At 47.5% G+C, this 25915-nt stretch overlaps 1 protein-coding gene across 1 annotated transcript in view; it reads left to right on the top strand.

The window, feature by feature from the left end:
- Tspan5 (tetraspanin 5) overlaps positions 1 to 10928 on the top strand; it is a gene marked incomplete at its 5' end in the record, with an annotated part of 34024 nt that extends 23096 nt beyond the window's left edge. The window contains 5 exon segments of the mRNA XM_013517460.1: positions 1227 to 1397; positions 3422 to 3547; positions 5645 to 5692; positions 5784 to 5900; positions 8920 to 10928. Coding sequence (XP_013372914.1) covers positions 1227 to 1397; positions 3422 to 3547; positions 5645 to 5692; positions 5784 to 5900; positions 8920 to 8985 — 528 coding nt within the window.
- Positions 10929 to 25915: the final 14987 nt, after the last annotated feature.

The raw sequence follows: 25915 nt of genomic DNA, 5'->3' as shown, positions 1-25915 counted from the left end.
GGCCTCAGCCCTGGGGCTCCAGACTTTGAGGCCCCGATCCCAGCGAGTGGTCAAGACAAGCATTCTGCCCTGCCGTGAGGAGGGTGCGGCACCCTTCTGCACCTCTGATGCGGACAGGCTCTTCCTCTCCGCAGAGTCCCCTCTCCTCAGCCTCTGCTGCTCTGCGGCCTCTGCCCAGCGGTGCGACCCCGCTGTCGTCAGCAGAAGCGTGTCTGCCTGTTCCTCGGGCCTGCCCAGCCCAGTTCTCATAACCCAGTCTGTGGAGCTGGAGAAGGGTCCGGGTGTGGGAGTGGGAGGAATCGTCAGCGGGATCAGCGGGAGTGAAGGGGGGAGTGAAAGTGAGCGTGACTAAGACCTGGCCGCCCAGGCTTCAGGGTGGAAGGAAAAAGTCCTCAGAGCTGTGAGCCATTGCCACAGTGCTTCCAGGCGCTGGCCTCAAACTTTTGTTATCTTTCTTAGCCAGACGTCTCCCTTTGGCTGAATGTTGATGTTATTTGAAATGTTTCCCGAGCTTGGTGTTCTGAGGAGGAAGGCATGCGCAGCTGGCATCCCAGGAACACCTTTAACCCGGTTTGGCTTTGCTTCACTGATTGGAAATTATTTTGGTGTCACAGCCAGCCCCCCCCCCCCCCCCCCCCCCCCCCCCCCCCCCCGCCCACACACACATCTCTTTGACCTCTCCATGCAAGATGAAGAAATCTTTTATTTTACACTACACAGCAGTGCAGTGCAAGGGAGAATTAAAATGGTGTTTAATCCATAAAAAGGATACATTGCACACAGAATCAAGGCCACAGTAACAAATGACAGGCGATCGTAAAATATTGGGTAATCTATCTTTCAAGTTAGGAGAAGGCTTACTAAAGCAGGGACAGGTCATTGTTGAAATGTCTGGCAGTGTATTAATCACAAGAAATTCATTAGGCCTAATGTGGGTCTAATGAGAAATTCCTGTCCTTCATGTTTACTTATGAGCTTTGTTGGTTAATTATCAAATGAAACACTAGAGACTCTACAATGTGATTATGAAGTGATTTTTAATTTTTAAAATCCTTTCTTGGAATGTAATATTCTATTAACAAATCTTGAGAAACTGAAGATTATCTACTTTGGAGATGTGTAACAATCGAAAGTAATTACAAGCCTTTTCAGAGGGGAACCATTTAACTACATGTGATCAAAACAGCCCTTATAACTGCTCTCTGTGTATGTGTCTTTTGTCTTAGTTTTCTGTGTTCCTGGGAATTATTTTCTTCCTGGAGCTCACTGCTGGGGTTTTGGCATTTGTTTTCAAAGACTGGATCAAAGACCAGCTGTATTTCTTTATAAACAACAACATCAGAGCGTACAGGGATGACATTGATTTACAAAACCTCATAGACTTCACCCAGGAATATGTAAGTGTAAATTTGGTTTATTTTCAAGTTGACAATCTTCTCAAAAGGATGACTTCTATAATACTCTTCTGGCTCTGCATCTCTGCAAGCTGGAAACTACCTCTGACTTTTCTGCATGGCTTTTTGTTTGTTATTTTCTCATTTGCTTTATGACTTACAGGATTTGTATCCTAAATGGAAATGTTCTGTTTTTACTTGTTTAAATTTCTGTTCAGTTAGAGGAACAAAAAGGACAACTCTTGAGCAAAAAGGTTCTAATCATATTGTCCTTGCCTATCCACCTTTGAAGATAGTTGTTTTGCAGTAGGCATAAAGTTTTATTTGGTTATTAAATATGAATTTTTTTGGTTCCTTGTTTCCTTTTTTTGTAACCTCCCATACTTTGCAGGTCATACTGACATACTTGGTATGATAGTTGTCCAGCAGGTTCCTAAAAGATGCCTATTTGCCCTATAGCAAATGCAGCTGAAAGCATAAGGGTAGAAGCGCCTTGGCTCAGTGGCTTCTAACCCGGCCCTGCCCCGCCTCAGCCGTCTGAACCTGGCTGTGTGGTGGCTCCTTCGTGCAGAGGGAGCAACAGAGCCCATTTCACTCCCAATCAAAACGGTCAAATTGAGGGCCAGAGACCTTGGGCCTGCAGAACCTCATAGTAAAATGGAAGTAACAGGTCCTGTCTAACGGGGGGGCAGTCATGATGTGCTCATGACGTGTGCATAGCTCTGTATTAGGCCTGAGGTTTGTGGACTGCACAGTTCTCCAGGCGCGCTGGGCCTGCCTCGGACAAAGGGAGGACTCCCTTCCCCACTCGCCCCAGCATGGAGTGTGCTTGCTGATGGTATTTGGTGTGGCGGCAGCTGCCAGGGGCGAGCTGCACCAAGGGCGGGAGTGTGAGCCTAGGTCTCCTGGACGTAAGCGTGCACCTCCTGGGGTTTCCTGCACCGGTCTGCGTGACAGATCTTAGGAGGCAGATGTCCAGTCACACTGTCGACTCCGGAGCACTGGATGAGTCTCAAGGACATGCGTCCATGTATTCTGAAATGCTGTCTGCTCTGTTCCAGAACACTGTTGTTTCACACGGTTCTGTTTGTCTAGCATGGAGTTTAATACTTGGAAGTAGTGATTGGTCCTGTGTGGCTTACAGTCATCAAGACTTGATATTTATTTAACTCAACTGAAGACAGTTGAGCTCAGGGGGTGAGGAAAGGGCTTATGGAGCAACCCTGGACTCAGGCCCCACTGTGACCACTGAATTTAACAGCTTATTTGACTATTTTTAATCAGATAATTGACTTTTTAAAGGTGAAAATGTAAACACATGTTTTTGTTTTTAATAGTTCAAGGTGGAAACAAAATGCAATGAAAAGTAAGCCCGAGGCCAAGGGTATACTGTATTCTCTGTCTCTTGTTTGCTTTTGTGGCACTGGGAGTCGGACCAGGGCCTTGTTCACGCTGGGCAAGCGCTGCAGTGCTGACCCACACCCAGCCTGAATGTCTGGGGTCTTGACTGTGGAAATGGCCTCACAGTGGATGTATGTCAGAACTTACCAGAGTACACACTTTTAAAATGTGCAGGCTACTCTTGGTCAGTTACACCTCAATAAAATGGGTTTTTAAAAAACACTAAACCATGGAGATCAAAACCCTAACCCCACCACAGCCTCAGCTGGCTTCTTTAGACACTGCCACTGTTGCTGTATCTTGTACATGCACGTCAGAATTTCTTACTTATCCTTGTAGAATGAATGGGAGCCGAACTGATCTTGTTCTAACCGGGCCCTGGCAGAGCAGTGCCCCCCCGTATACCACGGGCTCATCGGTTGTTTAAATCCCTTGCTGACAAACCTTTATGAACCTTCAGCCGTACTTCGGAAGCACTTTACGGGGTTTTAAAGTGGTTTAAAAGTGATTCTGAAACAGAAGAGAACGCGGGAGCTGGCGGGCTGGAGCTGTGCTGGGGCGTGGGGTGAGCGTAGGTGCCGGCCGCTCCGAGCGGAGATGTTCTAATTCTCTCCTGTTTGCTCTAGTGGCAGTGCTGTGGGGCTTTTGGAGCTGATGATTGGAACCTAAATATTTACTTCAATTGCACAGATTCCAACGCAAGCCGAGAGCGATGCGGTGTGCCGTTCTCCTGCTGTACTAAAGACCCGGCGGTAAGCACAGGCGTGTACTGCTCGTGTGCAGAGGGCAGAGGGTTCCCCATGAAACCACTGCTTACCTGCTTGTGCCTAATTGTAGCTCCCCAGTGGGTACAGCGTGCTGATCTACCCGGAGGAGCAGTAATCGCAGGTGTTGATGTAGCAGAACATTCTTGGTTGCTGCTCTAAGCCTTCTGTGCACTGGCTCCTCATTCAAGTTCAGGGGTTGTCCTAGCAGCCACCATGTCATCCCGCCCCGTTAGAGAAGAAACCAAGGCACAGGGCGTGCGAGGGCCTCGGCCAAGCTCGTGCGCGTAGCAGGGTCAGAGCAAGTGCCAGCCCAGCATCCCGCTCTGACTCTTGTTAACCTTCCTGAGGAAGGTGGGCTCTCGTGAGGATGCAGGGTGTGCACAGTTGGGACCTGTAACACTTTTCTTCTGCGTAAGTTCCGGGGAAACAAGAGGAGCAGGAGGAGCATTTACAACAGGACTGGGCCAGACTTCTGCTTAGCCAGACCACTGTTGCCCAGCCTTGGGTGTCCTACTTACTACAGCAACTGCTATTTATGTTTTGTTCTTTTGGGGGCGGGTACTGGGAATCAAACTCAGGACCTCACTCTTGCCAGGCAGGCGCTCTGCCACTGAGCTAAAGCCCCAGCTCCTGTTTTATTCTTACAAAGAAGACAGGTCAGATCCCTTCACCACAGGTGTAGTTGTAGATAGGTCAGACCCTATACCAGGTGTGATGCAGCTCCATCTTGCAAGTGAGAAGCCAGACTCACAGGGCACGGTGAGAGGCGCTGCTGCCCTCGCCCCAGGAGCTCTTCAGCTTTTCTGTGCCCCTCAGTCCCCGGGGGTGTCCCTCAGGCCTGCCCTCTCCCTTAGGAAGCAGAGCCAAATGGGTGCGGGCCAGGGCCGCAGTGCTGGGGGCAGCAGACCTTCTACAGGCTGCGGGGCTGAGCAGGCCGAGAGTCACGAGGACCCACTTCTTCCCACTGGCGTCTTCCTCCAAAGGAGCCAGCTGGCCCCACAACAGCCCCCAAGTCTGAGGTGCCTACCAGGGGCGCCGTCACCGCCAGCAGATGCGGCACAGTGCCTCCCCTCTGCAGCCCCTGCCTACCCGCAGCCTGCCAGGGAGTTCAGAGAGGCCTAGGAGGCTCCGGCTCCCCTTTCAGCACAGATGCTCTGGGAGGGCCTTATTGTTCAGACTTGAGCACAGGTAAGACCCGCTTTATCCCCCCAGGAGGGGTGAGAGTAAGTCTCACAGCAGAACCTGTGCTTCTGGTCAGAGCTGAGAGGTGTCAGAGTGCCCATGGGACCTATGTGCAGGGCAGGCTGTGTTTTTCAATTATTAGAATAATGTATTCCCATTGAAAAACAATTTAATACAGCAACTGATAGAGTAAAAAGTGTGAGTGTACGCTTGGCAAGTACAAGCTCCTGGGCTTGATCCCCAGTGTTATTAAAGAAAAAAGGGAAGTCGGGGGTCCCCCAAAAGAGAGTAGATGAAGGTGGTCACTGTGCCCTTTAAGTTCGGTGTTTATTCGCATCTGCATTTCCCTAACCCTGTGAGCTTCTTGAAGTTGCAGCGCTTTGAGTCTTGAGCTTCCTTTTTTCCTAACAGAACTTGCCGCTCTTTCTGCTGTTCCCTGAGCCTTCATTTGCCTCCTGTGTGAAACAGGACCCATATCATACCCGCTTGTGAAGATTGTCACAGTAATACGTTTAAGTGTCTCGTGGTTGCTCTTACATGAGAAAGCCAGAATATAGGTAAAGAGCAAAATAAAGGCTGGATAATGAGAAGTAGTGGGAAGGGGCTGGGAGAAGCAGGGGGAAGGGTTGAAGAAAGGAACTGAGATGTACTGTGTACATGTGCCAGCTCCCCGTGAGGAATGTACTGGAGTCGTCATGTGTCGCAGACTGGTACTAATGAAAAGTAAAATGTAGAAAGAAAGTGTGATGCGGATGACAGTATGAAGTTTTCAGCACAGAGCCACGGCCCGGGACCCGATGCCCAGCACACGGATGCCACCCGGTGGGTCTTGGACGCGTTCCCAGCTGGGCGTCCTGTTTCCCGGGATGAGGCTCACTGTCCCTTTTGTTTCTTCCCCAGGAAGATGTCATCAACACTCAGTGTGGCTATGACGCCAGGCAGAAACCAGTAAGTGGACTCTTAGCACGCAGGGTGTGAGCAGAAACTCTGCACATCACAGGCCGTATCTGTGACCTCTGCTGTCCTCTTCCCTTTGAAGGAAGTTGACCAGCAGATTGTAATCTACACGAAGGGCTGTGTGCCTCAGTTTGAGAAGTGGCTGCAGGACAATTTAACCATTGTGGCTGGCATCTTCATAGGCATCGCACTGCTGCAGGTAAGACGGGCACACTGAGGGCAAGCGCAGGGAGCGGAGCCCAGGGAGCCCTTGTGGGGCAGAAGCTTCCTAACTCACCCAGTTGTCCCTGCTTTAAGACACGTGGGAGGACTGGGCTGGGGAACAGACTAAAGTGTTTGGTTTGTGCCTCATTAAAGGTCTTATTAGACCCTGAAATATTTTAGGACACCATTTTCCTTTTCAAGGTAGAGAACTGATTGGGTCTGTGGTTGCCTGCGGCCATCCTGTCATTTCTGTAGGCTCCCCCACGCTGCATGGTGCTACCTGGGGCGGCTCTGGTGGCCAGCGTTGAGCCCCGGGCGGGGGCTGAGGCTGCGGGAGTGTCTGAGGCGCTGCGCCCTGTGTCTCCCTGGACCAGCTGGCTACAGAGCAAGGCTGGGAGTAGCATGTCCTTCTGGGCGACTCACTGGCTGGGCTCTTCGTGTTGCTGATACGACACTTTCCTTGGAGGATCACAGATGGGCATAGAGGAGATCGAAACAAGTGGAAAGGCGTCCCATGTTCACAGACGCACCCCGCACAGTTGCATGGCCTGTTTATCAGTCATGGACAAGCTACCCCAAAATTTATATAGAAATGCAAGGGACCCAGAATTGTCACAACAAACTTGAAAAAGAACAAAGTTGGAGAATTGCTGCTTCCCTGTTCATAGCTTACGACAAGGCTGCGGCAGCGAAGGTGCTGTGTGCTTCAGCGAGCTCAGCCACCGTGGACCGAAGTCCAGAAATGGTCTCCGTCCTGTGGTCAGTGGGTTTCTGACAAGGGAACCAAAACTGTTCATAGGGGAAATAGTTTCTTTATCAAGTAATGCGGAAATATGGGCTATTCACCTGCAGAACTAATCAAGTTAGGCCTTACCTTATTTCATGTATTAATGTTAACATAAAATCGATGAAAGGTATACGTATAGACAGGCGTGATGGGAATGCCTGTACTCCCAGTTACTTGAGTGCGTCACTTGAGTGTACAAGTTTGAGGCCGGTCTGGGCAACATAGTGAGACCCAATCTTGAAAAGACCTAAGTATAAGATTTAAAACTGTGAAATCCTACAAGAAAACATAGGGTAGCATAGGTGTAAATCATTGTGATCTGGCGTTCACAGTGTTTCCTAGGTCTGACAGCCAAGGCACAAACAACTGAAGAGAATGTAGGGAGATGGGGTTTTGTCAAAAGTAAAATTTATGTGCTAAAAATGATACTCTCAAGGAAATGAAAAGATAACCCACAAAACTGTTCACAACCCAACATAAAGAGGCAAATTCAATTTTAAAATGGACAAAAGGATCTCAGCACACACTTCCTTCAGGAAAATCAAAATGGCCAATATGCATAAGAAGAGATGCCAGCATTGTTGGTGACTTAAATGCAGATTGAGGCGACAGTGTCATTCCATCCCAACTAGGCTGCAATAAGAAAGACAGACAGTAAGAGACACTGTTGAGGACGTGGACAAACTGGTGTCCTCACGTTACCAGGGGAGTGAAAGTGATGCAGCCTATGTGAACAGAGTTTTTGGCAGTTCCTCGAAAATCAAGTGTAGAGATACGAGACCCAGCAGTTCTAGGAACATACCTGAAAGGATTGAAAAATGTAATCGCAAAGAAAAACTTGTGCACAGATGTTCACATTAGCATTACTCATAATAGCAAAAAAATGGAAACAATATAAATATCCATTAACTGATAAACAAAATGTGAGGTTATACATAAGATGGAATATTATTCAGCTGTCAAAAAAGGACCAGGCTGGCCACCATTCCTTTCAAGAGTCAGGATGACTTTCTGCGTCCGCAGTGCATAGAGAGAACATGAGTCATCTCCCACTCGGGTCCTCGCCACCTCAGAGCACCTGACGTGCTTCCCACCGCCCCTCTCTCAGCCGCCCCCACCGCCTCACATGACAGGGACTTGGTGGCCACCTCAGCCCCCACTCGCCCTGGAGCTCAGTGCCCCTGTGTCTGTCTGTCCACACCTGAGGTTCTGCGAGGTCCTGAGGGCATGTGCAGTGGGCAGCTCGGACTCGGCCCGCAGGACACAGATGCCAGAGAGCAGCCGTGAGCACCGCTGGATGCAGGGCTGCAGGTCCCACTGGGAAAGGAGCACGGATCTGTCACCCTGGGCTGGCACCCGCCAGCCACTGGCAGAAATGACCCATGTGCGACTTCAGCAAGACTCACTGCCACCGTGACAGTCACATCCATCGGAGGAGGAACACACCCGGGTGCCGAGTGCCGGTGGAGCCTGAGCCCGTCCCGGCAGAGTCAGGGGCACCTGGCTGGGGCAGCGATGAGGACAGTGCGCCTCGAGCTGCCTCCCCCAGCTGCCGGGACTCCCCTGGTCACCCCCGCAGGCACACCTATTGCCTGTGGGGCTCGCCTTACCTTTTCTACAGGTTATTCCAGAACGGTCACCGAAATTCCTGAATTTCTGCTCTACTCCTTCAAATAAAGAAATCTGGGGCTAGATGTTGCAGCACACGCTTGTAATCCCAGTACTTTGAAGGCTAAGACAGGAGAATCACACAGCTAAGTCCCAGCCTGGGCAGCTTACACCTTGGGTTCAATCCCCAGTATAGCAAAAAGAAATCCAAAGAAAGAGTGACCCTTCAGTACATGTGAGCGAACCTTGAGAGATTTGCACTATAGAAAAAGGCACTAGCTCCATATTATGTGAGCGTGCTGGTGCGCAGCGTCCAGATGCGCAAACCCTGCAGATGAAATAGATGAGGACCTGGGCCAGGCGGGAGTAGAAATGTCTGTTGTGGCGCAGGGTTTCTTTGGCGGTGGTGGAAATGTTCTGCACTTGATAGATGTGATCAGTGCAGAGCTTTGTGGAAGACTGAAACCCTCAGAGTCATGTTAAAAGGCTGCATCTTACTGTGTATGAACTGTACATCGGTTTTAAAACATCAAATTACAGAACAGTGGGGTACAGTGGCCAAGGAAGAGCCCTGGGTTAAGAACTTCACTGTGTGACTTGCTTTTTTTTCCTTTCTCAGATTTTTGGGATATGCCTGGCCCAGAACTTGGTTAGTGACATCGAAGCTGTCCGGGCCAGCTGGTAGACCCTGTGCAGCCCCTGCAAGACATGAGACTGGCCCAGCCCTGCGGTGACACCCAGGCCTCAAGGACCTGTCACCGAGGCATCCTGTGCCCACCTAGCGGAGCTGCCAAAAGCTTGTTTTGGGGGGTAAAACTGGGAAATGCTGCTCGCTGACAGAATTTGTTTTAAATCCAGTATGAAAGCTATTGTGCCGTGAATCTCTACTGTAGCCATGAGTTTACGGGTGGACAGATGCCTGCCAACAAGGAAAAGAAGGGAAGGTGGGGCCCACCTTGACTTAAATTTGTGCAGAATCTGGTTCTGTCCACCCCTTGGTGACTGGAGGGCAGGGAGGGCCAGGCTTGCTGGTCACTCCTGCAAGGCCTCAGGGGTCAGCCCCTGGTCGGGCAGTGGTGTTGGGCATCCTTCTGTCCACTGCAAGAAACTGCTGCATTCTCAGCCTGCCTGTGGGTCCAGACCCTGCCGTCCTGTAGACCCACTGACCTGGGTGGGTCTGCTGTCCCGGAGCACGGCCTTCGAGAAGTTGTGTGTTCTGTGTCTACCAAGCAGCATGTCGGAGACTTTGCAACACCTGTTCCAGCAGGACTGATCTTTTCTCGGAGTAGGCCTGAGCTTTATTTATCATTGAAATCCAAGGAGAAAATGAGGTTAATGAGAGGTGTGAATTAAATACTCCTCTACCCCTAACCTACCCAGCTAGTGGTGGATTCTTTGGAATACTCTGGATTGTGTTGTTTTGTCATGTTTGTGGGTTTTTTGTTTGTTTTTGTTTCCCACAGGTAAAGGGTATGATATGGTCCCTCTTAAATTTTGCAAGTGTTTTTTTCCACTGGGCTTAATTTTTTTTTTTTTTTTTTTTTTTTTGGTGTATGTTTAACTTGCATGTCCTGTAAATCTGAATCTGCCATCTCCGTTTCCTGCCGTCTTTCTAAAGACATTCAAAGTGAGGGCAAGCATTTGTCTCCTGGGGTCACAGGCTCAGGGGATGTGGCTGTTGTCCAAGCCCGGCCGGGGTGAGCCTGGCTCTGCCATCTCTTCCTGGGTCAAGCTCGGTGACCTCTTCCAAACCTTCCCCTTCTGTCTCTTTGAATGGAATTAAACCCAACTCCAATATAGTATTGACATAATCAGATTCTTCTAATATGTTTTCTTCTTAAAGATTTAATTTGATTTTTTAAAAAATGTCTGGCCAGAGTTCCTGTGTTGTGAGGTAGCCCCTGGGGTGGGGAACAAAGCACAAGCCCTCTGGAGAGGTGTGGAGTTGGCGGGTGTTCTGTGACCAGAGGTGGGGAGCCACGCCAGGTGCTGCGGGCCCTGCCCCACTTCTGGAAGGGCCTGTTTCACGCCCGAGATTTTAATCCAGCTGGTGTCCACTGGTGTCCTCCTGTGCGGCAGATGTCAGTCTGTGGAACACTGAGAAAACCACTGTATTTCACACCGGTGCCGCATTTGCCAGCCGTAACCGGCAGCCAGCTTGCGAACTGGGTGGGAATTGAGCAGATTGATCTGGGTGGCTGATGAGCGAGCGCATCAGTCTGTTCAGAGAAAGGACGGAAGCGCTGCGTCTCGTCTCCACGGCCGGGGTGTGTGACTGCATGTGTGTGCTCGTCTCTGTGTAGGTAGAAATGCTCATTTCGTATTCTGGGTGTAAGAGGGTCTTACTGACTCCTGCCCACAGCACAGCGGGCATCTTGGGATGTCCTTCCAGCGTGGAGAAGACCAAGCTCTCCAGGTGGCACTTTGTCTTTTTAGCACCTCCTTCTCCAGTGAACTTCATCTGACCAGTTGATTCAGAATCAGGCAGGGTCCCCACGTTCAACACATCCAGTGTAGGCCAAACAGCGCGTCCAAGTGAGTTTTAAATTTTAATTAATCACTTTTTATTTTTTACACTTGAGAGTGATTGTGATAAAGGCAGTCATTAATAAACTCGGTTCTACCTTACATGGAGTTGTCTGTCTTCATTACTTGGTCTTGAAATTGTGGAATTCTCTAACTCAGTGGTTTGTAGACTCAGCTGTGGCGGAATCCCGAGAGCGGCTTAGTAAAGCTCCGAGCACTGCGCCGAGCTTAGCTTGGTACAGCGTGAATGTCCTCGGCGCACCAGGCCCGCGTTCACCCCCACCCTGCCCCACCACCCAAACAACCCAAACAGGGCTGTCCTCCCGGTGCCCTGAACTCCTGATCCAGGGGGTCCGGAGTGGGGCTTGAGCATCTGCATCTCTGACAAGGTCCTGAGTGGTGCCCTTGTCTGAGAACCACACTCTGGTTTTGGCCCAGGTGTCTAGGACGGGAGGGCAGAGGTGCAGTTTTGTGGCTGTGGTGGGGACAGTCCCTCTGAGCTTACACTAAATGCAGGCCAGTGAGAGACAGATGCGGAGCCATTTCAGTAGCTCTCAGGGCCTGAGCTTGCCATCTGCTTAGCGTCACCTGAGGGCCACGTGAAACAGCAGAGGCCCTGGTGGGGTGGGGGTGTGCAGAGCTTTCCTAAAACCCCTGCGAACGACTCAGGCACCCCAGGCTTCAGGAGTTACAGCCTCCACAGACACAGCTTCTACGGGACAGTAGCTGTGTTGAGTGGGAGAGTCATGTGATACTCTCAGATCCTTTGCTACTTAGTGTTTTTTTGATTTTAAGGAACCTAGTGAGGGAGCTACTCGTTCTGTGAATTAAATTATCCACATGAGGTCACCGGCCCTCCTTGATTCTCTTACAAACTCTGGCTGAGAAAAAGGGTTACAGCTCAGAAATACAAGGATGCTGTCTACAAAAATCAAAATGTAACAAATTTCTTTAATGTGTAGATGGTAGATTTTAGAGGAAGATTATTGAATTTCCCTTTATTTCTGTTGTTTGGTTACCACAAACATCATTGCTTCCACAATATAAAAATTATGAATTTTTTTTTCTAAAGAACAGGATTTAAAAGAATCTCTACTGTGAAGTACTTGGAGGTTCTTCCGGGGGTTGTGGGGACTGTGACTTTACTCTCAGCTTATTTCCTGCTGCAGGTCTCCGGGCTTCTTCCCTCGAGGGGATTCTTAGCGGCTCTCCTGGCTTTGTCTTCCTGTACAGGATGTTGATCATTCATGCCTGTGTTTGTGGAGGAGGAGTGGGATAATTCTGCACTTTCGCGGCGGTTCTCCCAGCAGCTCTTTCCGGCTCACTTGGACAGGAGCCCTGGGAAGCTGGTGGGCTGAACAATGTAGAGCTGGCCCGGTGACCTGGCGGCCTCCCCAGCGACCTTGCTCATTTACTCCGCGCAGCGCCTTTCTCCAGGGAGATCCTGTCCGGACCGCCAAGGAAGAACTGGGCCCCTGTCCACGAGCACTGGCCAGCAGCCTGCAGGGGCCGAGGGCAGAGGGGGCCCCGGTGTCTGAGAAGGAAGGCAGTGCTTGCCGGGAAACATCCGTGTCAATTTCCTCACACTATACACTGGCCATGGACAAGACAGCCAGTGTTGCTGGGCGAGCGAGCAGGGTGGGCAAGGCAGCCTCGGCACAGGGATCGAAGCCATTAAAACTCACCCGCTGTCCGTGTTTGCAGGGGTTTGCTATAGAGGTTTACTGAGCTGGTTTTTAGGATATTCTAATTTGAGGAATTACAGCTTCCTCTGGAGTGTTTTTGTTGCTTGCCAACAATGAGAGAAAGCATGGTCAGTCCACTCCCACATCCAGAGCTCATGCCGGCCCTGACCATCGCCGCAGTGCTGGTCCTTCTGGCCCCCGTAGCTCCTTGCAGTGGGGACGATTTAGTGGTGCCCTCTCGTGTGCACTGTGTGAAACTGCAGTCACTGCCTTTGGAAACGAGGGGTTTGAGCTTCTGTTGCGTGCTTAGGAAAGGTATGTCGTGTTTTATCCCTTTTTGCTCAGGGCAGGTAAACGCTTTATTTTTTGTCACACTCCTGTAAACAACACAGCTTGTTTGGGAAAGTCGGGACAGGGCGTACTGGCCTCATCTGTATCCGTGTCCTGATCCTGTGGCTGAGCTGTGCTCGGATGTGCCGGCCAGGTCGAGTTAAGCCCTCCTCTCCTGCAAGCATCAGGTGCTGTTTCTAGGAGATGGTGACGCCTGAGACTGAACTCCGGCCGGGGACAGTAGTGGCCTTAGAACTGGCTATGCGGGGCATGGGCGTGCGCACGATGGGACGGCCACGACACAAAGCAGGGCTTGGGGCTCCTCCTCCAGCTCAGGATTGCTAAGGCTGCTACAACCACCACACCGCCAGGGCTCCCTCAGCCTCCAAAATGAACCAGCCTTACAGCACCTTGATTCTGGGTTCGGGAGTGACTGTTGGTTCCAGCAGCCCTTGGGTCCTAACGCGAAGCTGGGCCGCCTGCCGCTGGGTTCAGGGGGAACACGGGCCTGCTGCCCTTGCTTCGCTGGGTGGCCAGGAGTGTGCAAGGCCGAGACCAGGACAGACACCCTGGACACGTGGGGCGCACTCCCTGTCTGTATCGGCAGCCTTGGCATGTTTTGTAGGACATTTTAAACTTTTTGCTTTATTTCATTATGATTAAATGCCTAGAGCTGTATTCTGTACTTATTTGAAGAAGTGCACCTTGCTAGATTCTAGTGTCAGAGTTGGGTAAGTAAAATTGCTGTGTTCCCACGATTGGTGCTTTTCGTAATCTAATCTGAATAATCAGCCCGCTGGCTCCCCAGCTCCCAGCTGCAGACTGGCTACTAGCACGAATAACTCATCTTTTTGGCTCCTGGGACGTGACGGTGCCCACTGACTCCGGGCACCATGCTGAGCTCGCAGCGCACGTTTAGAGGAGACACTCCTGACTGGGGGGCCTGCGGTGGGAACTTAGACTTCGTCACAAGCTGCACTTGTCTCTGAAGGGACAGGAAGAGTCGAGGAGGAGGAGGTGCAGGTGGCAGGGAGTCTTAGACTGTGAGGGTTGCAGATCCTTAGGAACAGGAGGGCTGGGGAGGTGCCCAGGGACAGGTGGCGCCGGATGCTGCTGGACCAGGGACCTGGGAACCGAGGTTATCAGGATTACCTCACCAGAAAGATGACCTGAAAAGTAGAATTTCTGGTGAAACTGGATAGTGTAGGTACAAAAGCCTTATTTCACAGGAGTGTTTTTAGAAAATGTTACAGAAAGTTGCCTAGAACTTTCTGTGGCTGTATTTTGTGGAAGGCAAATAAACAGCGTCAAACCTCCCCCCTCAGGGCAAGAAGTCAGTGAAACTGCAAACCTGCAGTCGGACACCCTCACACCCCTGCAGGCAACAGCGTACATTTTTCCTGCCTCCTGGGAGGACACAATGGAACCCACTGCTGTAGTCCGGATGCTTGTGCCCCCGTGCCTGTTCTGACCCCCACCCCGTGTGACAGCACAGCCTCAGCGGGGCGGTGTGACAGGAAGGCCCGAGGGAGCTTGCACTCCCCAAGTGGAAATACGGAGGGCACCGGGCCAGGGCCTGGATCTGGGCTCCCCTGCCGCAGAACCTTGAGCAAGTGCCTCAGTTGTCCAGATCGCCCCGCCTGAGGGGTTTAGAAGACGGGCAGGAAGGTCACACCTGTTGCAGGGGTGGGAGCTGGAGGTCCTGGTCTCATGGAGAAGCCAGGCCCTTGCAAAAGGACAGTGTTTTTCCAGTGCTGGATGCAAATGACAGTCCCTGGTGAGCATTGCTGGGTCCCCCGCCCCTGTCTAGGCTCCCACGTTGTTCGGTGCTGCCAGGATCTCAAAACCGCGGTGTCCGGATCGCCTGGTCTTGTGCAGGCTCTGCGTCAGGAAGTCTGGGGGAGCTGATCCATGTAACAGCCAGTGCCGCTGACGCTGGGAAGCAGGTCCGTCCCACGGCCTCGCAGTCCGAGGGAGCCAAGCCTCTTCGGCGCATGCGGTGTGCGAGGTGAGGCTCAGCCCGAGAGCACAGCCCGGAGTGGAGTGCCGAGACTGTGCTATGCTTCGGTGATGTCTTTTCCACAGCTACTAAGCTGATATTTTTAGGACTGGGAAGGAAGATACAGGTAACTAAAAATAGGAAATTGGCAATATGTTTATGTTTGTTAAATATGTTTCCTTCTGATTACAAAACAAAAAAAATGCACAAAACCAAAAAGAAAAGCATTTCTACCTTTACATACTTATATTAGAATTTTTTTACTTAAATTTTATGATAATTTCCATACTATTGTGATCTGCCTTTTTTTGCTTGTTTGTCAATTGTTTGAGATAGGGTCTTGCTGTGCAGTTCAGGACAGCCTTGAACTCACTGGGTAGCCCAGCCTGGTGTTGAACTTGCAGCGATCCTCCTGCCTCAGCCTCTTTCTTTAAATTAGGGTATTTTTCCTTGTCCATGGATATTTTGTACAGTAAAAACATTTTGATCACATAGTGTTGATATGCATCAAGGATTCTCAGACTTGGCCCATGAGGTTTTTGCAGTTCCTAAGATCCTTATGAGGAACGTGACCATTATGTAAAAACTAGTAAAGGTGCTCTGTAGAGAAACTTTTTAAAGCTCTAATTTTCCCATAGAGACACTGCCTCACTTACACCATGATCTCCATTCCATCCTCTTCCCTCAACCCAGCCGACTCTTACTCTGTGTGGCTAGGCGAGGCATATTTATTTTTAAGTATCTATCATGTTGCTATTGTCATTTCTCCTACAATTCCATCTTCAGTTACTGCTTGTGCAGAGCTCTTGCTTTTGTGGGAGGGAAGGAGATGTCAGAAGAACTGAGATGTGTTGTGTACATGGACCAACTCCACATGACAAATGTAATCGTTATGTGGTACAAAGATGCACTAAGAAAAATAAATGTTTCTAAAAAGCCAAAACAGCCAAGCATAGTGGTGCACACCTATAATCCCAGCACTCAGAAGGCTGAGCAGGAGGGGCTCCATAAATTCAAGGCCAGCCAGGACTACATAGTGAGTTCAAGGCCACCCTGAATTAGTGAGACTGTCTTAAAAAAATATTTCTTCCTTTTAATTTCTAATGTGGTAAATAATCATAGAAATAACCCCTGCAAACAAAAACATCTGAAGGGCCACAACCATTTTAAAAAATATGAAGGAGTCCTGAACCTACAGAGCTTGAGAGCTTTTGTTGTCCATTAACTGTGAGTTTTATTAGCCCATCACCATGAGAACATTAGGCCATCCCAACTGACTACACTGCAGTGACGCACACATTTCTCATACTTTGTGCAGAGCTCTAACACTCTGTGGCCCTATGTTCATTCTTCTCTCCTGTCCTCATGGCCTTTGAGTTGAAGACGGCATGCCTACAAGTCCTGCATCACAGGGCTTTACAAAGGTGAGAATACTAAAACACTTTGCTCCCTCAGACTTTTTGTCCTCACCTAAATGGCTTTCTCAAGGCCTCCGGGGCTCTCAGCCCCTCCTTGGCCCAGACCACAGGGCCTGTAGCTTCCTTTGAGGAGCCCCAGATGGGACAGATGGAGCGCTGTCTGCTGTCACACAGCGAGGCTCCAGTGCTACTGTGTGATGCTGACTTCTCGTCTCCAGCATTGACATGTTTTCCAGTGCTGTGGACCGAAAGTTTGTCCCTTGACTCCCGAATTCACATGTAGAAACCCTGCCCCCTTTGTGATAGTATTTGGAGGTTGTTCCACTGGAAGATAACTAGGAAAAAATGAGGCCAAGAGGGCAGGGCCCACAGGATGGTGTGCACGCCCTTACAGAAAAGAGGCAAGCTCTCCTCCCTCTCCTTACGGCCACGAAGGAAAGGCCTTCAAGGCACCGCCAGGAGGTCCCATGAGGGCTCAGCTACAGTGGCTCCCTCCTCATGGACTTCTGGCCTCAGAACCACAAGAAACCTGTTTCTTACTTGACCCACCAAGTCTGTAGGCATTGTGAGCTGACTGAGAGGCCATGCACACAGCGTAAGAGAAAGAGGGTAACGGGTTTTGGGTAGCGAGTGTGTGCTCTTCTGGAGAAACTTAGCCTTTTGTGCTGCAAAGTGGAACTACTTCATCTACCTACGAGATGTGATTTTTCAAAGGTGAACTGATCCTGGCAAATGTCAGATGTGTGGATGAGCCCAGCCCTAGCCCCTAACAGCAAGTGTTTCACCCTCTTGGGCCTCACCGCCTCCTGCCTACCAGGCCTGTGTAATTCTCAAACAGGGAAGGCAAATGCAGTAGTGATTCAGCCTTTGAAGAATTTATTTTGCTCATAAATTCTGAGTGTTGCCCAGGTTTGAAGGTTTTCTCAACCAACCACTTAGAAAAGTTGTTACAGGAAGTGGGTTGAGATTAATCTGAGAAAACTCCTGGGGTCTCCACCAGATAGAACTGAGATTTCCATGACTTCCATCAGTCTAGGTTGATATAGTAGTAAATAGTAGTAAAAATACATTGCTAGATTAAAAAGCTGTGTTTCAAGTGTCCCAGGGGAAAGTCAGTGTGCTAAGTAGGGTTAGATGAAGTCAGAAGGCTGCACACGGGAAGGCAGGGCTCATGTGGATGTGCAGAAAGCTGGAGGCGGGGGGTTAAAAGGGTGCAGCCACCACCCCTGCCCCAAGAGCGCCAGCCCCACAGGCATGGGGTGCTGGTATCCGGAAGGGGGTGCTGTGCATCAGGGTGATGTGGACAGGCTGAAGCCAGTGATGACTGGGTGGGAGGATGTGCCACGAAAGATTGGCATGAGGTACCCAGGTGTGCCACAAAAGGGCAGAGTATGGGCACAGAGAGATCTGAGTCCTTCTGGGAGACAGCATCTATCTCAGGGCCAACACCTGGAGCAGCTCAGAAGTCCGCTCATCCTGCGTGTAGTAGTTTCCTAGGCAATCACTGGTCCTTGAGTCAGAGTTCAGTGACCCCAAAAGGCGTAGAGGTTGGATAATACGCCTGGTATACTGATGCTATAAGTGACCACAGCTTGTCCAAGTAAGAGGCCCCTGTTGCTGGCTAGGGAAGACTGTTTGTGAGGACTTTAAAGAACGTCACTGTCTATGGTTTAACAGGCCAGCTCTCCCACTCACTGCAGACCAGAATGACTTCCAGAGCTCGGCAAGTCCAGGGACCCAGGCTCTATGTTTGGAATTGGATTCCCTAAGCATTGGGTAAAGCACACTCAAGAAAAAGCCTATTGTCATCTCCTGGGGACATTAATGTGGCATAGGGACATGTGAGTTTCAGACGTGCTGAAGGAGTGATTCCAACATGGGTGAGTAGAGATGGATACACATGAGATGCTCTGAGGAGAAACCCTGGATAATGCAGGTCTTCTTCAAGTGGGAAAGGCAGATACACCCTGATAGGGGAGGTCACCTCAAGGACAAATCCATAAACTGATCAAACACCATCACTAATGGGGAAGGGAGGTGGGGCCTCCGCTGGCCTTCAGCACCCTGCACTCAGCAGCCGCTGCGCTGGGCCCTGGGGACAGGCACACGCTCCCTCTCACCCAGAAGAGGAGACCTAGCCCAAGAGGTAACTGCAGTTAGGGCCCCAGGAAACCATGCACTGCAATGAATGAAAAAAGGGGACGATGGGGAAGAGTCTACCACAGGCACTCGCCCCCTCCAGCTGCCCAAACAGGGGGCCCCTGTGTCCCTGAGGCATCCTGCCCACTGCCTACAGTATGTCTCAGCAAGGGAAACCCCTCCCCAGGAGAGAGTGGCTGAACACTAAGCCACAAGCAGGTGGGGAACCATGGCCTAGACTTGGGGACACAGGGCACAAGGGGTGGCTCTCCTGCTGCTCCCTAAACCCTGGACAATGTGGGCACAGGTTAGAGAGGCCTCTGGAGGGGGCTGTGCTCCTCAGGTGGGGGGCACATGCTGTTCTGAGGAGCACAAGTGGTAGTGGTATTCACAGAATGTTCAGCTTCTCTGGCGACTAGAGAATGCAGATTAATGTTGAGATGCCAGCTGACTCCACAAAAATGTCTCTCATCAAGAAAGAAATTAGCCCACTCCTCTCAGACAGGGAAGCAGAGCAGGCACAGGGAAGTGGTGCCAGAGCAGCTCTGTCTCTGTAGACCTCTCCATTGGCAGGGAAAGCCTGCACCTATGCTCCACTCCACTCCTCTGTGACAGGGAAGTGGGGTGGGAGGTGTCCCAGGCTTTGGACTTCTCCCTTGAGAGGTGAGGCCCACCCTTCCACAACTAGCTGCCTGAGGCACCGATGAGGCCCACCCTCCCTCGACTAGCTGCCTGAGGCACCCGGACCAGTGGCCCATCTAGCCACAATCGGGTTCACGGCTGAGGCCCACACACTTTCCATCAATGGCCTGGAGACCGTGGTACTGAAGGCCAGCATTCCCCCACCATCACAGTTGTGGTCTGAGCCGAGCACCCAACCAACTGCCTGGGGATTCTGGGCCAGTGGTCCACTGCCCTCTACCATCTTGAGATTAGTCTGATATCCAGGTAAGTCTGATATCTCCAGGTCCCTAGAGACCTTCGGTGAATTGCCTGAGTAGCATGTGGCTCAGCACTTTCCATCTGACATCCAAAATGACAAGACATAGGAACAAAATGCAATCTCAGAATTCAACTCCACCCAAAACAAATCCAGGAGAATTTGGAAGTCTCATACCTGAAATCTCTTAAATGATCACAAATGAAGTAAAGAAACAAATCCATCAGGCCATAGAAGAAATCAGATCAGAAATAATTGCCCAGGTAAAAACAGAAATGACATCAATAATGAAAGAACTGCTCAGCACATCTAAAGAAGACATATATAAAAACATAGATGAACATAGGAAAATGATGGAAACATTAAATGAACAATACAGGTCAGAACTAGAGTGCATGAAACAGATTCAAAGAGATATCCAGGAAATCAAAAGTTCCATTGAAAGCTGGCAAAACTGCTTCAATGAAGCTAAATATAGAATCTCAGATATTGAAGACAGCATGGTAGCTAATGATTGTGAAAGGAAGGATCTCTTAAAATCAACAAGGAACCAGGAAAAATCAATTCAGATGCAAGATGAGGCAAAGAGAAATAATGTAAGACTAACAGGAGTCAATGAAACAGCAGGAATAAACACAAATGACATGCAGAAATAATAACAGAAAACTTCCCAAGCATGGAAAAAGATTCTGATGTACAGGTAAATGAGGCATATGGAACTCTAACTACCCATAACCAAGATAAAACCACACCCAGACATATAATAATCAAGATTCCAGATATCCAGCAAAAGAACAGAATATTAAAAGCTGCTAGAGAAAAGAAATAGATCACCTATAAAGAAAAGCCCATCAGAGTCACAGCAGACTTCTCAACACAAACCATCCAATCGAGAAGAGCTTGAAATGAAGTATTACAGGTCCTGTGACAAAACAGCTTCCAACCAAGACTGATGTATCCTACAAAACTATCCTTCAGATTTAACGGAGAAATAAAATATTGCCACGACAAAGAACAACTGAAGAACTTCATGAATGCCAAACCAACCTGACAAAGAGTACTAAAAGATGTGATAGAGAAAAAAGTGAACACAATCTCAAGAACAACAATAGAAAGGAACCCTCAAGCACAGCAAGCAATTAAACAGATAGCAAAAGTAGGAAACCAACAGCAAGTAAATAACATGGCAATGATAAGCAAACATATATCAGTTATAACCATTAATGTAAATGGTCTCAATTCACCAGTCAAAAGAAACAGACTGGCAGAGTGGATTAAGAAACAAGATCCCATGATATGCTGTATACAGGAAACACACTTTATTCAAAAGGAAATCCACAGACCGAAAGTGAAAGGATGGAAAACAATCCTCCATATAACAAGATCTCAGAAGAAAGCAGAGGTGTAGCTATTATGTTTGAAGACAACATAAACTTCAAACCAAAAACAAAAGAGATTAAGAAGGTCACTACATACTAGTTAGGGGAAAATTGCAAGAGGAAGAGATAACAATCATAAACATGTATGCATCAAATATGGAAGCACCAAACTATATAAGACAAATCTTAACAGACATGAAAAACCAAAAAATAAATAACACTATTGTAATAGGGGACCTAAACATCCCTTTGACACAAAGAGATAGGTCAACTAGACAAAAAAAATCAGCAAAGAAGTAACAGACCTGAACCAAATCTGTGAACAAATGGACTTAGTATATGTATACAGTGTTCCACCCCACATCAGAATACACATTTTCTCAGCTGCATATGGGCCATTCTCTAAAATACACCATATTCTAGCCATAGAGCATACCCAACTAAATACAAAAGAATTGAAATTATCCCGTGCATATTATCTGACCACAATACAATGAAACTGGAAATTAATGACAAAAGGAACTCCAAAGACTCCATAAACACTTGGAAATTAAACAACAACCTCCTGAACAAACAATGGATCACAGAACAAATTAAAGAAACTAAAAACTACCTACAAATGAAAATGTAAATACGACTTACCAGAATCTGTGGAATGCAATAACAACAGTCCTCAGAGGGAAATTTATAGCAGTGAACTCACACATAAGGAAAACAGAAAGAGAACAAATAAATAGCCTAATGCTGCACCTCAAACTCTTAGAAAAAGAAGAACAAGTCAAGCCCAAAGCCCAAAGAAGGAAGGAGATTATAAAGAGCAGGGCAGAAATTAATGCAATTGAGAGGAAGAAAACACTACAAAAAATAAATAAATCAAAGAGTTGGTTCTTGAAAAAATAAATAAAATTGATATACCCCTAGCCAACCTTATCCAAAAAAACCCCTCAAATTCAGGCAATAAGGAATGAAAAGGATGAAATCACTACAGATCCTACAGAAATTCAAAAGATCATTAATACCTACTTTGAAAATCTTTACTCCCATAGGATAGAAAACTCAGAAGAAACAGATTCCTAGATATGTATGAATTACCAAGTTTGAATCAAGAAGATGTAAACATCCTGAACAACCCAATATCAATTAATGAGATTGAAAATGTGATTAAAAACTTACTGACAAAGAAAAGCCCAGGCCCTGATGGATTCACAGCAGAATTCTATAAAATATTCAGAGATTTAATGCCAACACTCTTCAAACTCTTCAGTGAAATTGAAAAGGAAGCAATTCTCCCTAACTCATTTGTGGAGGCAAGTATTATACTGATACCAAAACCAGAGAAAGACCCAAGAAAGAGAACTACAGACCAATCTACCTAATGAACATAGATGCAAAGATACTCAATAAAATACTAGCAAAAAGAATGCAGCAAATCGTGAAGGAAATAATACACCATGACCAAATAGGATTCATTCCGGGAATGCAAGGATGGTTCAACATTCACAAATCAATTAATGTTATATACCATATCAATAGAGCCAAAGGCAAAAACCACATGATCATCTCAAGAGATGCAGAAAGAGCTTTCAACAAAGTCCAACACACATTCATGATAAAAACCCTACAAAAAATAGGAATAGATGGTCTTTACCTCAATCTGATCAAAGCTATCTATGACAAACCAACAGCCAACATCATACTACATCGACAAAAACTAAAAGCTTTCACTTTAAAGTCAGAAACAAGACAAGGATGTCCACTGTCACCACTCCTATTCAACATAGTTCTGGAAGCATTAGCCAGAGCAGTTAGACAAAAGAGAGAAATAAAAGGAATAAGGATAGGGAAGGAAGAAGTGAAATTATCACTATTTTCAGATGACAAGATACTTTATATGGAACACCCCAAAAACTTCACTAGAAGACTCCTTGAACTGATCAACAAATTCAGTAGTGTAGCTATATACAAAGTCAACATTCAAAAATTAATAGCATTCTTGAACACAAACAACAGACTGAGAAATTAAGGAAACCATACCTTTCACAATAGCATCCAAGAAACTGAAATACTTAGGAATCAATCTAACAAAAGGAGTAAAAAGATCTATTCAATGAAAACTACAGTACTCTGAAAAAAGAGATTGAAGAAGATTTCAGTAAATGGAAAAATATTCCTTGTTCATAGATAGGAAAAACCAACATTGTGAAAATGGCCATACTACCAAAATTGTTGTACAGATTCAATGCAATTCCCATTAAACTACCATTAGCATACCTTAAAGATCTAGAGAAAACATCCCTAAAATTCATCTGTAACCAGAAAAGGCCCAGAATAGCAAAAGCAATACTGGGCAACAAAGACAAGTCAGGTGGTATCACAATCCCTGACCTCAAATTATACTAGGAAGCTACTGTAATAAGATCAACATGGTACTGGCTAAAAAACAGACCAGAGGATCAATGGAATAAACTAGAAGAAACAGCCACAACCACAAACACACTCAGCACCTAATCTTTGACAAAGGGGCCAAACAAGCTCAGTTTAAGATAGCCTCTTTAATAAATGGTACTGGAAAAACTGGCTTGCCACTTATCAAAGACTGAAAGTAGACCCAAGTCTATCACCATGTAGCAAACTAAAGTCAAAATGGATCACATCTCAATATTAAAACAGAAACACTAAATCTATTGGAAGAGATTGTAGGTAAAAATCTTGAAGAAATAGGGGTAGGCAGAGAGTTCATGAACAGAAACCAAACTGCAAGGGAAATACTTCAAAGAATAAACAACTGGGACCTCATCTTACTACAGTTTTTGCACATCTAAAGAACTCACCAGCAAAGTAAAAAGGAAACCCACTAATTGGGAAAAAATTTTAGCAGCTGTCCCTCGGACAAAGGGCTTCTACCTAGAACATATAAAGAATTAAAAAACATCAGCCACCCAAAATTCAAAGACCCAATCAAATACATACTTCTCTAATGAAGAGATTCTAATGGCAAATAAATACATGAGAAAATGTTCAACATCATTAGCCATTCAAGAAATGCAGATTAAAACAACACTGAGATTTCATTTTACCCCAGTAAGAACGGCTATCATTAAGAAATCAACCAGTAACACATGCTGGAGAGGCTGTGGGGAGAAAGGAACCCTACTCCACTGCTGGTGGGAGTGTAGATTGGGGAAACCACTGTGGAAATCAATTTGGAGATTCCTCAGCAAACTAGGTCTAGAGGTCTCATTCAACCCAGCTATTCCCCTTCTGGGTATTTTCCCAGAAGAGCTGAAAACATCATATCACAGTGATATATGTGCACCCATGTTTATAGCAGCACAATGTGTAATAGTTAAATAGTGGAAGCAATCCAAATGTTCATCCACTGAGGACTGGATAAAAAAATTGTTGTAGTTTTATATAATGGAATATATTACTCAGCTATAAAGAAAGATAAACTCGAGGCTTTTATAGGTAAATGGTCACAACTACAGACCACACTCACAAGTGAAATAAATCAGACCTGAATGTGTAAGCAACATATTGTCTCACTAGTGTAAGAACTTGAAAGAGTGAATAAAAATTATGAGGTATGATAATCATTGTGAAACGAAAGGAAACTGCTCAAAAGTAAAGAGCAACTGGGGTGAGGGAACAGAGAAAAGAAACAAGGGGAAATTATGTATACATGTATATACAGGATAGCTAACATAGTTGTTTTACTGACTTCTATCACTTTATTGAAAGGAATAGTTCATGATTAATTATTTGATCAATCTTGCATGTCTCTATTTGTTTTCCTGAGTAACCATTTAGAAGTTATCAGTATGTAATACAACAACCATTGTTAATTCCTTGTCACTTTGTAATTCAGTACTGCTTGTACTATTCTTGTCCTACTTTGTAAATGGTTATCTGTTAATATGTTTTCTTTCTTTTACTTTTAACATAAAAAAAAAACAAAAAAGAAATTAAATGACAAATTCTGGAGAGGCAGTGCTGGAAGTCCTTTCCATATTGTTAGAATGAAAACCAGTGCAATCACTAGAGAAATCAGTATGGAGATTTCTCGAAAAGTAAAATTAGGAATTCCCTTCAACCCAGCCATTCCGTCTATAATCTTCCCCAAAGAGTTAAACATGTCACACTACAGCAATACATGGATATCTACATTTATAGCAGCACAGCTCCTAACAGCCAACTCGTAGAAGTGGGCTATGTATTCATCCACAGATGTGTGGGTGAAAGAAATGTGGTACTTGAACACAATGGAGCACTGCTTAACCATAAAACAGGATCAGTCTGAGTCATTTGTAGGCAAATGGATTCCCCATATTAAGTGAAGTAAATCAGGCACACAAGGTTAATTATTGCATAATTTCTCTTATGTGAGAAACCATGAAAGTGAAATAAAAGACAACAGAAAACTGGGAGATAGATCTTTTGCTAAGGCGAAGGAAAGGGAAATGGGCAGCGGGGAAAAGGTGGAAGGAGCCAGGGCGTTGTATGCCATGCCAGCTCCCCACGAGGAGTGGGCACTCCGCACTGTAAACAGGAGTGCTGAAGGACCATTTCATCCGAAAGCCAGAGCTGTCTGCTCTTTTCACGACAAACATGGAACTTTCCGTCTGCTGGAGGGCACTGCAATCACCGCGGCTATCACTGGTCCGCGCGTGTTCTGCTAGGCGGGCCCTGGCAGGTACTCAATAAACAAGCGTGACGGCATTGAAGTTTCTGATTAAGTCGGGCGTGGTGAGGCACACCTACAATCCCACTAGTCTAAGAGGCTGAGGCAGGATGACTACAAGTGGAAGCCCAGCCTTAATGACTTACTGAGACCCTGTTTGGAAAAGGGACAGGGATGTAGGTCAGTCGCAAAGGCCCTGGGTTTAATCAATCCTGCTACAAAAACAAAACGAAGGCAGGCAAACAGTAAGCTGGATGGAGCTCAGCAGCGATTTTTTGCGTCGGAGCGCAACTGTCTCAGTCCGGGCTCAGCCAGGAGGCCCCTGCCGTGGCCAGCGCTTCTAGCCGGGCAGTAGGGCTCCGTCCCTTTCAGGGGCGCTCCCCTCCTCTGCTCCTCCTCGGGCCCTCTAGCCCCAGACCGGCCGCGCGTGGAGCGGAGTGCGGGATCGCGCCGCCCGCAGGCGCCATGGGCGGAGGCGCTGGCCCACGTCTGGCCTTGCGCAGGGCTCCCCGCTGCCG

The sequence above is a fragment of the Chinchilla lanigera genome, unplaced genomic scaffold (genome assembly GCF_000276665.1).
Source record: "Chinchilla lanigera isolate Chin_1 unplaced genomic scaffold, ChiLan1.0 scaffold00004, whole genome shotgun sequence".
Taxonomy (NCBI): domain Eukaryota; kingdom Metazoa; phylum Chordata; class Mammalia; order Rodentia; family Chinchillidae; genus Chinchilla; species Chinchilla lanigera.
This window is presented reverse-complemented; position numbering and strand designations above follow the sequence as displayed.